The 14281-nt window shown below is 43.2% G+C and overlaps 1 protein-coding gene across 3 annotated transcripts in view; it reads right to left on the bottom strand.

Annotated features, from left to right (window-relative positions):
- DPYSL3 (dihydropyrimidinase like 3) overlaps positions 1-14281 on the bottom strand; it is a 114363-nt gene that overhangs the window by 14188 nt on the left and 85894 nt on the right. For all 3 annotated transcript variants that reach the window (XM_063085329.1, XM_063085330.1, XM_063085331.1), the window contains exons 3-7: positions 10956-11140; positions 8360-8524; positions 6269-6330; positions 5310-5390; positions 1533-1601 (exon numbers count right to left, since the gene is read on the bottom strand). In XM_063085329.1, the coding sequence (XP_062941399.1) occupies positions 1533-1601; positions 5310-5390; positions 6269-6330; positions 8360-8524; positions 10956-11140 (562 nt within the window). The remainder of the gene's footprint in view (positions 1-1532; positions 1602-5309; positions 5391-6268; positions 6331-8359; positions 8525-10955; positions 11141-14281) is intronic.

Below are 14281 nucleotides of genomic sequence, written 5' to 3' on the forward strand. Positions count from 1 at the left end.
GCAGTGGTGAGGATCACTGAGATAATGCATGCAATTACCAGTGTAAGCATTCCATAGAAGAGACCTGGTATTATTAAGGAGACTTCTCAGGAATGCTGTGTGTAACTGGAACCCCAATCACAAAATTATAAATTATTTCAAATGTCAACAAAAAAATCATTAGACACAAAGAAGTTTCTAGGGTGTTAATAATGTTGTTTCACCAGCAGGGTGCTAGTTAAACATGTGTATTCAGTTTGTGAAAATTCATTGTATACTTATGATAGAACCTTTATGTGTGTTACATTTTAATTTTTAATAAGACTCTAAAAAAGATAGGCAATGGGACTGCAATTATTTTTGGTTCTGACTCCTTCTAGCTGTTGTGGAGTTTGGAAAGACTGGCAGGCACAGAATTCGCTTCACTGACATGGAAGGCCTTGAATTTGCTCCAGGTGCTAGGCTCAGGCTTGCTCTCAGCCATATGGGCAGCCAATTACCAGCCCTGTGACCAGTGCCAGCAGGAGATGTTGCTAATATCCCAGAGACATGGAATCAGCCACTAGTCACCTTTAGTTACTCTTTAACTACTAAGCATAGACACAAATCATCATTCATTCTACACATGGGAAGCTTCCACACTATTGAGAAAATATAGGAAAATGGTCAGGGCCCCTTAGATGTTCAGAATCTTGCCGAGCATATGATGTAAATATCCACTCACACCCAGGTATTCCTTGGTTCTTAGCTAATGTTACTGCGTATGTGCACCCAGGTACACACCGCCTGCCTGCTTCTCCGGATGCCCCAGGAGGCCACTAGGGCGACTGCTCCTAGCTCTGAATAAAGCCTATTAATTTTTTACCCACGGCTCCCAGGATTTTCCTATTACTAACTAGCTCATGGACCTGCATGTGAAGGGTTTGTGACCCAGTCTGTAAAACGGGCTTGAGGAGTCTGTGAACTCTAAGCCCTAGCTTGACACATACATATCTGGATCGATGGGCATAATGCCTGTAAAATCCCATTCAGCCTCCCATCCATATGGCCACTATTTTGCAGGACTCAGAACATAATATGAAATAAGGGAGTAAGTGGAAATGTCTCCAAGATTCACACCGATTAAGAAAGGAATTAGAATTTAACACTCCTACTGAATAACCGTGAAGTACATTCCAACTTGTGTTATCTTTAGAGAGATTATAGGTCAGAGGAAGGTATCTCCCTTACATTCCTTTCTCGTTTTCTCACGGGTCCTTGAGCTAGGGTTAGTCAGAAGTGGTCTTTGAAAGAAATGTTTCAATAGTGCTATCTGGTATTCACAGATGCTCACACCTTTCAGCGATGTTTAATCATACATTGCGTGCACATGTGCCTCGGGAAGGTAAGCCAAACACAAACCCTCCAAATGTGAAAGGAGCGGCAGGCCATAGCTAGGTGAGGGGACTGTTATGATAGGAGTCTCCCAGAATATGCTGGTTCAAAAAAAAAGCCCCTACTGCTACTGCTTCCTCTCCCTACCCCATCTCCCACCTCCTGCCCCTACAACTCACCTCCTCTGGTCTGCTCAGTACGTGGCCTTCTGGACCGGTTATCCCCATTTCCAACATCCGGGTTTGCTCCTAGAATGATAAAGAATAGAAAACACCTGATGTCCATGGTGAGCTCTTAGATGAGCTCAACTGAGATTTGGAAAAATTACACTGCTATGTTCTCATCTACAGATGTGCTCAAGGGAAAAAAAGAATAAAATGTGTATGTTTAACAAATGTATTCATTCCATATTTGGAGTTACTATACAGGGTTGAGTCTTAACTAAAAGAAGGGGAAAAACTAAGGGTGGCTTGCTCTTATTACAAGGAAGATAGTCTGTTAGAGTACCCATTTTGTGTCTACACTACATATCCAAAATTACACCAGCTCACTTCTTCTTCATCTCTCAGACCTAGCTGCCTCTGAAAATATACTTGCTTAACCCATTTTTTTATTCATTTATGCAATTTAAACCCATTCATTCAACAAACTGTTTCATGCTAGTCTCCAGGTTAAGTACTTGAATTAAAGCAATGTGGCCCCTGACTTCATGGAGCTTACAGTTTAGTGCTGTTTCCCCAGGTACGCACCACTGACATCAGAATCACCTGAGTTGCTTTTGTAAAAACACAGATTTCTGGCCCCGTCCTAACCTACTAAATCGGAAGATGTCATCTACATTTTAATAACTCCTCGTGGGGTTTTTTATACTTTAAATCTGTGTCCTAAATGAATGGATTCAGAATTTAACCAGACAAACAGCATTACCTGAGTTAGCATTTTGAAAAAATTCTATTTAGCCAAGTTGTGCACACGACAGGAGAACTACCTGCCCCTTGTGGCTGATGGCTAAATTCCCTAGACTTCTGGCCAGCTTTGGGAAGAGGCAGGTGGCTGGGCGGTGAACACACATGGACTAATTGACACTGGCAGAGATCCTAAACCTCCCTATCTGCAGCTTTGCTGGCATTCACTCTCAAATTTCTAAGCTAGTTCCTATGAACCTCTGCACCAGCCAGCCTGGCCTAGGGGCCTGGGAGTATTCTGGTAATATGGAAGATGCAGGGGAGATGGTGAATGGAACTAAGTCTTGTCTCACTTTGAAACTATAAGATGCTTAAAAAGGAAAGGATTCTTACCACCTGGAAAAGAAGAACCTTTTTTTGTTTGTTTTTAACAACACAAATTTCTAAAAGAGGAGTAGAAAGGAAAATGCACGTACTATAAACAACCACAATTAGTAAAATGGTCACTATCTCCAGCTCTACAGGATTCAAAAAACGGTCAGATTTTTCAAGCAAAGCACCTCCAATTTTCATTCCTACTTTTCTCATTTATTGAAAGTTGGACTGAATAAAATTTCTCCCAAACTCTAGTGAGTTTCCTTTCCGAATTGCCTCAGGTCACACAAGGGTTAATTAAGACAGAAAGTGTTTTCTGTCTTATGACGCTCTCACTCCTATCTTATTCAAGTATGCTAGGAGAATGCACAGAATGAAGCTAGATCAAGCAGGAGATTCCAAAGGTATTGAAATCACCAGAGGAACATTTTCAAAATACATTTGCCTGAACTCTGCTACTGACCGACCTAATCAGAACCTCTGGAATTAGGAAACTCCGGTGATTCTGATGCGCTGCTCATGTTGAGAAGTCCTATTCTAAAAGTCAAGGTGTCCCTACAGACGGAAGATGAAGAGTGGCGTGTAAAGACCCTTTGGAGCTACCTTACATGGGGGAAGCACACATCACAGCTGTAATCACATCACAGTTTGGATCATGGCACTACTGCAACTTGCTCCACAAGAAAGGGACACTGTCTCTGTCATTTTCACTCTCCAAGTCTTGGCACATAATAGGTGCTCAATAAATATTTATTAAATGAATGGCCAAATATGCTGTACTTTCAGACTGTCTTGCTAACTTGAAATTTTTGAAAAATCGCCCTTGTTTTTACCCAAAAGAATTCTTCTCACTCATTAGTCACTTTGCCTAAGTGCAGTAAGAAACTCAGAGGAAAACAGCTGCCTTCATTTAGATAATGTGACAAAATCTTTCAGCTCAAGTTGGATTTAATAAATACAAGAAAGTCATCCAAATGGAAAAATGTCCTTATTCTTTCCCTGACTGAGAACAGATCTTCCCAAAGTAGGGAAAGCTGCAGGGAGAGGAGAGGCAGGGAAACTTCTGGGCTGAGGAATTGCAGGAAGAAAGGCTGAGAAAGGGGCTTTGAGTTGGAGTCCGTTTGCTGCACAGGCGCAAGAATGAAGCAACAGGTGCTTGGTTTCTAGGGCAGGTGAAGGGAGGGCTGGTACCTCTGGCTGCTGCACTGAACACCTAGAGAAGGGGGAGGAGTGACAGTTCTAACACCCTGGGGGCGCCTCCCATGGGAGCAAGACCTTTGGGCCCTCTGTGGAAAATGATTTCATTAGCTCTGGGTGCGTGGGCACCTGGGAAGGCGCCATCAGGGCCTGACTAATTAGGCTCCTTGGTCATAAGCGCAGGAAACTTCATAGTTAGTTCACTCCTCCACTAGCGAGACAACACTCAGAATCTGAAATTGCAATAGCTGGAGGAGCCCTGCTCTGCTGGGGCACTGCCTCCCTGGAGGCCTGCAGCTGGGCTTGGGGAGCAAGGGACCCCAGCCCAGTATCTCTGGATAAAATGCCCACTGAGGCACATCACCTGAGGGGCTAAGACTTGCTTCTCCCAGTTATTTGCTGTGATCCTTGGGCCAGTGACCTAATCATTCTGAGCCTCAATGTTCTCATCTATAAAGCAGGGAGCATCTATAAAGGGCTGGGAGAAGATGCCTGGCACAGAGCAGTAAGCGCTCACCAGATGGCACTGCTACTGGGAAGCTAATGTGTCCGAGGTGAGGGCCGGGCTCTGCATTGATCCCACACCCCTGCTGACCACATTCACCAAGTTCTGGACAACTTGTGAAATGAAGGCTAAGCCCTTGTGAGCCATGGGGTGCATCTGCTTAGGCTCACCTCGATAGCCCAGTGACTGGCACAGAGTGCTCGGGAAATACTCTGAGAGAATGAATAATGATTCTTGTTGCTAATGCTCTCAAATGCACTAAGAAAGCTCACTCTTTTTTCCTGGCTGTTTCCTCCTGGCTGAGGCCAATCCTGAAAGCTTTTGAGATAAACAAAACCCTTCCTAAGACACATCTGGGCATCTATTCCATTAAGCAGCCCAGGAGATGGAGACAGAATTGCTTTCTGCTTCCTCACAAATGATCAGTCTGGGCCTTGGGGCCTGCACTTTCATCACTCTTTCCTCCAGTTTCCCAATAAGATTTCTAGGAAACCAGTGGGACATCTAATCCCCACTAGACCTAAGCTCTTTATTATCTAAGGCCATGAGTTCCACAGAGCTGGATCAGCTCTCTGGCTTCTGAGAAATGCTGCCTTAGGATTTTTCTTTAGGACAGAGAATGTCACGTAGCTTTTGCCTCATTTTCAGAAGAGAATCAGGAATGCTGTCCCATTTAACAGCCCAATTTGAAAACCTACTCTTCCAGGATGCCTTTTTTGATTCTCCAGAAAGGCCAGACCTCTTCCTGTCCTATAGCATTTTCCAGTTTCTCCTTACTAGTCTACATACTCCCCTCTTTTTCCCTCCACCTGGACTGTGAGGTTCTTTAGGGCAGATTCTGTCTTTAGCAGAGTATTTATGATGGTGCCTTGCACATACTGAGAGCTCAAGCAACACCAGAGAAAAGAGAGAACAGATGGGATGCAGACCCCAGTCCCGCAGAAAGCACACTCCAGCACGCTGCACGGTGATACCTGGGCAATGATATCCCCATTCTCAGCATGAACTTGAGCGATCGCCCCCAGCTCTCCCAGGCAGGTGAAGATCTCGTAGAGCTGAAATAGAAATCAGTCTTTGTCACTGTTGAAAGTCACTTTTAGCAAACTTACACAAGGGCCAATTACTAGAGACAGAGCTGAAACAAGTTAGGATAAACCAGAAGAAATGAGTGACTAGGACAGAAATATGTACTAAAAGACGAAAAACTAAAGAGAAGTGTAAGTCCTAAGAAACTCTGTTTAAAGAACCTATCACATCTCCTAGGCAGATAGGACAAATAAATAACAAAGTGCTACCAACCCCTCTTTTCTGCTTCTGACACACATTTTTAACGGAATTACTTCTCATTGAGCTGAGACAGAGTTTCAGAATCCTTCTCAACAAGTGTTCCAGAAAGCCACTGCAGTCCAGCCAGAAGCTAGCATAAAAGCTAACATCCCTATATCTTAACCTCTCAAGGTAGAACTATCTTTACCTCCTAACCAGGAGGTATGGGAGTTAATTTCTTGTATTTCTTCTGAAAACTTGACATTTGTCTAAAACAGACACATGCCATGAATTTCATAAGGAGAAAGTCAGGACAAGCCGATTACTCCAAATAGCAGAAGGCCCTCCTGATACTTCAGGGTGGTGAACATCACACTTTCACTGAGCTTATAAGGGGCTTGGAGCTTGTTGGGTAGATGGAGATTTAGGCACGCCCGTCCTCTTATTCTTTTGAGAAAGCTACTGCCAGTGGAAATTCTAGCTCCCTGTCTGCCATGCCATGGGCACCATGCCCGTTACCTTATTTAAAATGTGGCATGGACTGCAGGACTTCAAGAGGCACTCTGGTCCAGCGGTCTCCCACAGTGGCCACAGTGACTCATGTTACAAGGGCCAAGGTCATCATCAACAATAGGAAACCCAAACCACACAGCAAATGGGTTGTTACCTCTGTGTTGGACACTTGATACAAATCCTTATAGGCCATGTAAACCATGAAGGAGTTAACCCCTGCAAGAAAGGGAAGGGAGGAAAAACAGGAGAAAGACAACATCATCACGACCACCCTCCATCTTTTGTCCCCACTTCTAGCGCCCATGGGACCCTAGTGCATTACCCAGGCTCCTGTCTAATATAAAGCAGATACTTCACATTCTCTAAGGGCATTTTACTATGCCAACCCCCACCCTGCAAAATCAACAATCCTTAAGTGACATCAGAGCAGAATCATCTCTTCTGCAGTTCTTCACTTCCCCCAGCTCCTAGTACTCCCCAGCCCAGAAGACCAATACATTTCGATATTGCTCCAGGCATTAGCTGTCATCAAGATTCACTCTAGCACACCATTTGTGTTCACAAACTGGGGGTGGCACCAGCTGGAATCCACCAGACACTAGTTCGGTGAGCTGGGAATACTTAACCTTGCTGGGCCTTGGTTTTCTCACCTGTAAAATGGAAAAATAACAATACCTACTTCATAAGGTGGCTGTGAACATTTAAAGGGGATAACACAGAGCACTTAGCGCCAGGCCTGGAGCATATTCAGTCTCCATTAATGTATTTCCTGGGATCGGCTTACTGCGCTATTTGATGGATGCCTGCTAGACTTGTGCAGGCTGCTGGATCTGAGAGAACTAAGACACAGACACTGCCATGGGGAAGGAACAGAGCTAATGGGTAAAAAGCAAGTTTCACCTTGTGCTTAAGTATCTAAGTTGTAAGAGTTATAAAGAAAGAGCTATTTGATTTTCACCCAAAAGAAACTATTAATGTAGTGATTTACAGAAATAGGTGGGACTGGGGAACAGAATCACTCTGAGGCAAGGAGAATAATTTTGGTCTCCAACCATGAGGGCCATCTCAGCCCACAGTGTTCCAGGCCAAAACCGGGTTGTAATTTTAGAACTTCCCTACCCAGAGTGGTTCAACTCAGGGCAGTTTTTCCCAAAAGTACCCTTCCCCAAAGCCTCTGCGTCATCCGTGGAATGACACGGCCATTTGGTAGGGAAGCGGGTGTTAAAGCCATTCACTTTTCTACCCCAGCTGAGATACACGGTGTGAAAGGAGATGCAGAAAGAAGGGAGAGGGTTGATCTCACATTCTGTGTCACCGAGGACGGGGCAGGACTTTTTAGGTGAGGAGGAGGATGGAAAGAACAACTCATCCTGAATGGCCATCCTTTCCCCTCTGACCCAGGGCATGCTCTCTTCCTCTGAACTCCTAGCCGTTGTGTCTAGACTGCCCATGTGACAACAGCTCTTGCATCTGTGGCATTTTTTCTGCTGCTCTTCATGGACCTGCTTCCTTTCACCCTGTGTGCTCAGCAGAGGCCATTACTTACACTCCCCCAGCCCCCCAGGCCACCTTACAAGGGTGAGCACGTTGCATGCTACATGCATGTGCGCATATATGCTAGTGGGGTGAGGGTGTGGTGAAGTATCTAATGATCAAAATGAGAAAGCAGCAGAGAACAGAGGAATCTAAGAAGTCATTGGAACTTAAATCATGTACGCACTGAGAGGGTACACACACACACACACACACACACACACACACACACACACACGTTTTAATGCTCTAGGCTCCCAGCCTGAGTACCAACATGTCCTTGCTCTCAGAAATGTCTTAGCGTTTTCCAAGGATGTCATTGTTATGTACTAGTAATGGTTTGATCTCTGGAGTAAAAATGATAGGGGTTAAAAATCCCTAATCTAATATTTACTAGCCATGTGACCCTATGTTAGATAAGTTAACCTTTCCTAACCTCAGGTTGTTCCTCTGTAAAATGGGCAGTATTGAGTGGAGGTGAAGAGCATAGGCTTTGAATAGATCTACTGCTTACTAACTCCATGATCCTGGGCAACTTATTCTGAGCCTCAGTTTCTCCATCTGCAAAGTGGAAATAATAACAACCTGTCTCGTGCAAATCCTGTAAGGAGTAAGATTGCCTAAACAAAGTGCCTCAAAAGAGTGGATGGGTGAGGGAGGGACAGGCAAGGAGGGGCCATGAGGGGAGGGAGCAGGGCATGCTCAGGCTCACCTTTGTCCTTGATGAGGCTCTGCACCTCCTGCTTGACGCTGTCGTTCCAGTGGGTGATGTCCACATGCAAGGCATAGTCACAACAGCTCTTCCCATCAGCCCACTCGCGCCACTTCTCATAGGCCTCAGTCAGGCTGGACTCGGGCTCAGGCACCACGTGGTCGACTGAACGACAAAGTCCCCAGATGGGTGACTAAACGACACAGGCTTTGCTCCCCTCTGCCCAGGCCTGCTCCTGCTTGCTTAGCTATGACCACACAGTCTCTATTTCCTGAGCATGGAATTAACCTTCAAAAGGGTTTCCTGGTAGTTTCAAGGATACTGATGATTTAAATATCACTTAGCTATGTGGTTTTGGACAAATTACTAGCTTCTCTAAACCTCAGTTTTCTTTCTTTAAAATGGGGGCCAAGTGGGGTGGGAGACAGGGTGTAATGGTGCCTTCCTTCTGTGTTTGTTATAAGATTAAATGAGAGAATGCATATAAAGTGTTTCATCTGATGCTTGGCACATAGTAAATGCCCAATAAAAGTTAGCCATCAATAAGGGCCTACTATGTGCCATTACTATCAGTGCTGTGGGGAGTCACTGCTAGTGATAAAAGTCAAACTCTCTTCCAAGGGGGGCAGGAGGGATTTTAAAGTTATGTCAGGGCACAAGAAATTGAGGCCTTCTGCTTGACGCCATAGGAAAGAGCTGGCATCAGTTAAGTGAACCTGACACTAGGCCCACAGGTCTTATTTCCATGTCAACTCTTTGTCAAGAATCTGGTTTCCTTGAGGCCCAAACTTCCTTTTTCACCTGCAACCAATAATGACATGTACAGTTGGTGAGGATAAGGCAAAAGTTACACTCTTGTGGTTCCTGAGGCAGCAAAGGCAAGGTGTGAATTGGTACAACTTTCCTGAGAATGATTTTGAAACATATATCAAAAACATTTCATACCTTAACTCAATAATTATTCCCAAGCCTAAGAATTATTCCTAAGGAAATAAATGTGGCTGTATGCAAAATTTTGGTTCTAAGGATGATTACCACCACAGACATTATTCATATACTTATATAAGTGAAAAAAACAAAAACAAATGAAGTCTTTAACAGTAGGGAAGTTTGTTTCAATATAAAAATCATGATGCCTTTTAAATGTTGTGTAAGAATAAATATACATGAATGGAAATATATCCATGACATAATATTCAGTGAAAATGGCAGGCTAAAATGCAGAACATATATTATGATCCTATTTTTGTTCAATGGGAAAAAAAAAATGTGTAGAGTACATAGCCCAACTCTGTGAGGTATCTTTTCTTTTTGCATCTCTAGGGTTTCTAAATTATCTGTGAAGGACACAATTCTTTGCATGCTTTACTTGCTGGTCACCTGGAACTCTGACTTTCCTCCTGCTCCTTCTCTAATGTAGAAGCATAATACAAATCTCAAGGATGATGAACAGGTCCAACTCCTTGTCCAGATGGCAGAAAGCCAACCCAAGACCACTCATTTCCTCAGCCTTCTATCAAAGGCAGCCCAAGTGCACTTATCAGAAAGCAAACTCATGGAGCTACATTACTAATGTCTGGAACGACACCAGGGCTTTCATGGGCAGGCAGCTGCTGAGAAGTCAGCTGGCTTCCTCCCTTCAACTGCAGAAAAGCTTTGGTCTCCCTAAATTGCACCTTTTATGGCCTTGATGCAATTATCCTGGGCTTCCACACCCAACTAGCTGAGGTCGAATCCTGCTGGTACTCCCGTCAAAAGGAAGTAACTGACAGTGGATAATTCCACGACTCAGGCTGTTCTGTGCTCTTGGGTGGATGTATATGATGTTAAAATAAACAGTGCTCTGGCTGACCAAGTTTGAAGCCAGTCCTAGGATGGAACCCAATTCACTGGGATTCCTTTGGGACAGAAAGGACTGCCCTGGAATGCTATCGGTTCAGTAATGCAGTGGCATGCAACTCCCTAGGTTTCTTTGGAATTGTAATAGTTACCAAAAAAACCCCACAAAAATACAAGCAAGCAAACAAACAAATAAAATACAAGGAAAACCACTCCCACAATTTGCCTAATTGTAAACACATGCATTGTTCAAAATACAATGCACACCAGATAGCTCTAAATGCCACTGAAACCAACTAATTTCCTAAGAACCATGTCTCCGTCACTGTTCTCTCTGTGATACTCCTTAGCCCCATTCACACTGCTCTGCCTGTGCCCTCTGTCCCTCCTCCCTCAGACCCAAGTTGACAGTTCTAAAATAACCTTTTGTCCACTATCCACAACTTTTTAAGTCCACTTTCCCCAGTGACAAGCCCAGAGGTGATACTTCCTGATTGCCCACCCAGTGCAGGGGTCAGCTCCTGCTGCTAAGGCAGATGCTGTTTTCATGGCATGAGCCTCACCAATCTCCTCCATGCGGTTATGGTGAGCTGCCCATTTCCTCATTACAACCTGCTTTTTACAGGTCCCGTCAGGCAGAAAGTCTACAAACTGCATTGAGGGAAGTGTGCAAGCTATCAACAGACAGCACTGTGGAACAGGATTCATTAAACACATGCCTCTGGGGAAGAGGAGTGTGTAAAATCTGAGGACTTACTGATCATGGTGGTGCCACCCGCTAAGGCAGCCTTTGTCCCTTGGAAGAAGTCATCCACTGTGGTCATTCCCTTGTATGGCATCTGGAAGTGAGTGTGGACATCGATGCCTCCAGGGATCACCATCTTCCCATTGGCTTCGATGGTCTTCACTCCCCCAGGGACAATCAGATTGTCTCCAATTTGCCTGGTGAGACAGTGAAACACTGGCAATTTATAAGAGCAACTTCCAAGACAAACAGAGTGTTATAAGGATTTTAAACATTGTAAATTATATTTATGAAGTAGTCTTTGCAAGTGACTCACAAGCTTAGCAATCTATTATAATTAACATTAACTTATTGCATGTTATCAAAAGGTTATGAGAGGAGATCACATGTTCTCAACACAATGAAATGATTACGTTTTGTAATGATGAATATGCAAATTATCCTGATTTGATCATCACACGTTGTACACAGGTATTGATAGTCAAATCTGTACCTGACCAATACATATAATCAATTATGTTTCAATAAGAAAAGCTTAGCAATCTATAATATATATATATATGTCTTTGTTTATATCTGTGTATATATATATATACACACACACACATACAGAAGACAATTTTTGTAGACACAATACAATCTGATATATCATTTGGTGAGACCATGTGTCCTGGCTTAGTACTACAGTGATTTGACAGTGTCTAAAATACAGTGTGTGAAATGAATAGGTAAGGAATAAGTAGGTGAATAAATAAAAAAGGGTTAGGAATAACATTTGGAGACGAATCTAAAGAGCATAAAATAACAAATTGTTAGAAGAGACTGCAGAAGGTAATAAATCATTTAAAGAACAGGTGTTGGCAACAGAATACTACTCAGCCATAAAAAAAAGAATGAAATTCTGCCATTTTGCGGCAACATGGATGAATCCGGAGAAAATTAAGTGAAATAAGCCAGGCAAAGAAACAGAAATACCACATGTTCTCACTCATAACTGGCTGCTAGGGAGGGAGGGAGGGAGGGAGGAAAGACGGAAGGAAGGAAGGGAGGGAAGAAGGAAGGAAGGACGACAATATGTTGAACTTTCAGAAAAAGAGAACAAACCTAAGGATACTAGAGATAGGGTGGAGGGGGGGGTTTGGGAAGTGATAGGTCAGGCAAAGGGCATAAAGAAATATCATGATTTGTAAGAATGAATATGCTAATAATAAATAAAATTTTTAAATTAAAAAAATTTTAAAAAATAAAGAACAGGTGTGGGAACTTAGCTATCTTCTAAGCAGGTTTATCTGTGCTCCTAACAAAAGGACTCTGGGCCTCGGTCTTGGCTCCCAGTTCCACCCTTTGCTGATAATTTGTCCGTCAATCACAGCTGATGGTAGATTCACAGGAAGAAGTCAAAGCTGCAGATGCCTCCACCACCAGCTGCTTTTGTGTGCTCAGCTCTCAGGAGAAGCTTCAAGCGAAGGAAGGTGATTATGACAACCTCCACCAGACACAGCTTCACCCGGGAAGCTTCAGAGCATCCCAAGGAGGAATGTGGGTAGATTCAGCAGGGGAACAGGCCAATGAGTATCTCAAAGGCACATCTCATGAAAAAGGTGGCAAGTAAAACTACTCCCTGCATAATGTCACTTACAGATCATCCATGTTGCTTGGTTTTTATGTGATTTCACATTCTTAATTTAAATGGCTTGTCAAATCTGTCCACTATGGATTTCAGGTAGACCTGTGATTCATAAGCCTCTATAATATCATTAAACACCTTCTACTCTGAGGATATATGTACCCCACTGCCAGTGGCATGAATAATTTTCTCTTTTGTTCACAGGCAGCCAAGAAAGATACTCTTTGGGGGCAGTAAGAAGTCCACCACTGGCCTGCCAAACCCTAAGTTCTACAACTAAAATAAAGTGTTCCTGACATCTCTAAGAGTTCAACTTTACCACATCAGCACTGGGCCATTCCAGAGACACCACAATTCAAAACACACTGTGGAAAAAATGCAGCCTGTGATCATAACTCCATTCCAGTCCAGATACTGGCCAATTGTGTTCCCATTTTTCTCTCTTGCTGGTTTTCCTCTGAGGGAAATTGGGAACCAAGGCATGAAGAACTGCCTGCCTGGGTATGTATTTATGTATGTGTTTTCACCCACTTGGACAACTAGCACAACACCAAGTCTGAAATACAAATGCCTTCTCCCTTTTTCTCCACCACACCAATCAAGGTCACATATCCTTGAAGGTTCAGCTTCTATCTCCCGTCTTCAGTCAAGTTTCTACTGACAGCCAAGGCTACTAATTAAGAGTGTGTGTGGCTGTGCTCTGGATACAGGCTATCTGGATTCACAGTCATGGCTCTGCCAGTTACTGGCTGTATGACCATGGCCAAATTACTCAACGTTACCATGCCTCAATTCTTTCACCTGTAAAATGTAATAACATTGCCTCCTCCACAGGGTTTTTGTGTAGATTAAATGTTAATATGTGTTAAGCCCACAGCACACTGTTAGACACATAAGAATTCAATAAATATCATCTATTATAATTAACAAGCAGCCCTCTCCCTCTTCTGAATCTCATCTATTCTACTAATTTAATACTGGACATTGCTACTACCAGGTAATGTTAGGTCCTTTGCATATGTACAGATATCTCAGTTTCCCTATAAACTGTAAGGTCCTTGGGGGCAGAACACATGATGATTTGAGCCCCAGTGATATCTATTGTAGCATGTGACATATCATGTGTCCAGTGCCTTACACAACTATCCGGCACTCATAGCAAGTACTCCATGAACATTCATAGACAAACAACTATGTAACAACTGGAGAGAATTATTTCTGTTCTTATGTTCTGTGAGTTAAAATTGCTGTTGGAGATACACAAAACTTCAAGATTTGATGAAGATCACATTTATCTAAGCTTCTCTCTGCCACCGACACACTCATCGATAGTTAAATTCCTTCTATAACACCCTTGGCAAGTGTCCTTCCAGTCTTTCTGGCAGAGGTGGTAAAAGGACTCATATTATGTATTCAGCTCTGGTAGCGGATGCTGGAAGCACTGTGTGAAGATGGATTCTGAACCTGTATTTAAGGCTCTACTGCAAATAGGTCTGTGATCGATTAGTGACGCCTGTCATGACACTGAAACGAGGAAGAAGCATTTAGGTACTAAATTTTTTCCATCTCTGCAAATCACTAAGTGAGGAAACTTGTACCAGCAAATAGAGCCAACTATATATAATAATTTTTTTAGTAATAGAAAAATATAAAATCAATGTGACATATTTTGAAGAAATTACTGTTTTATATTGTTTGGTTTGCCTATTAT

This window comes from Cynocephalus volans, chromosome 2 (assembly GCF_027409185.1).
Source record: "Cynocephalus volans isolate mCynVol1 chromosome 2, mCynVol1.pri, whole genome shotgun sequence".
In the NCBI taxonomy this organism is placed as follows: domain Eukaryota; kingdom Metazoa; phylum Chordata; class Mammalia; order Dermoptera; family Cynocephalidae; genus Cynocephalus; species Cynocephalus volans.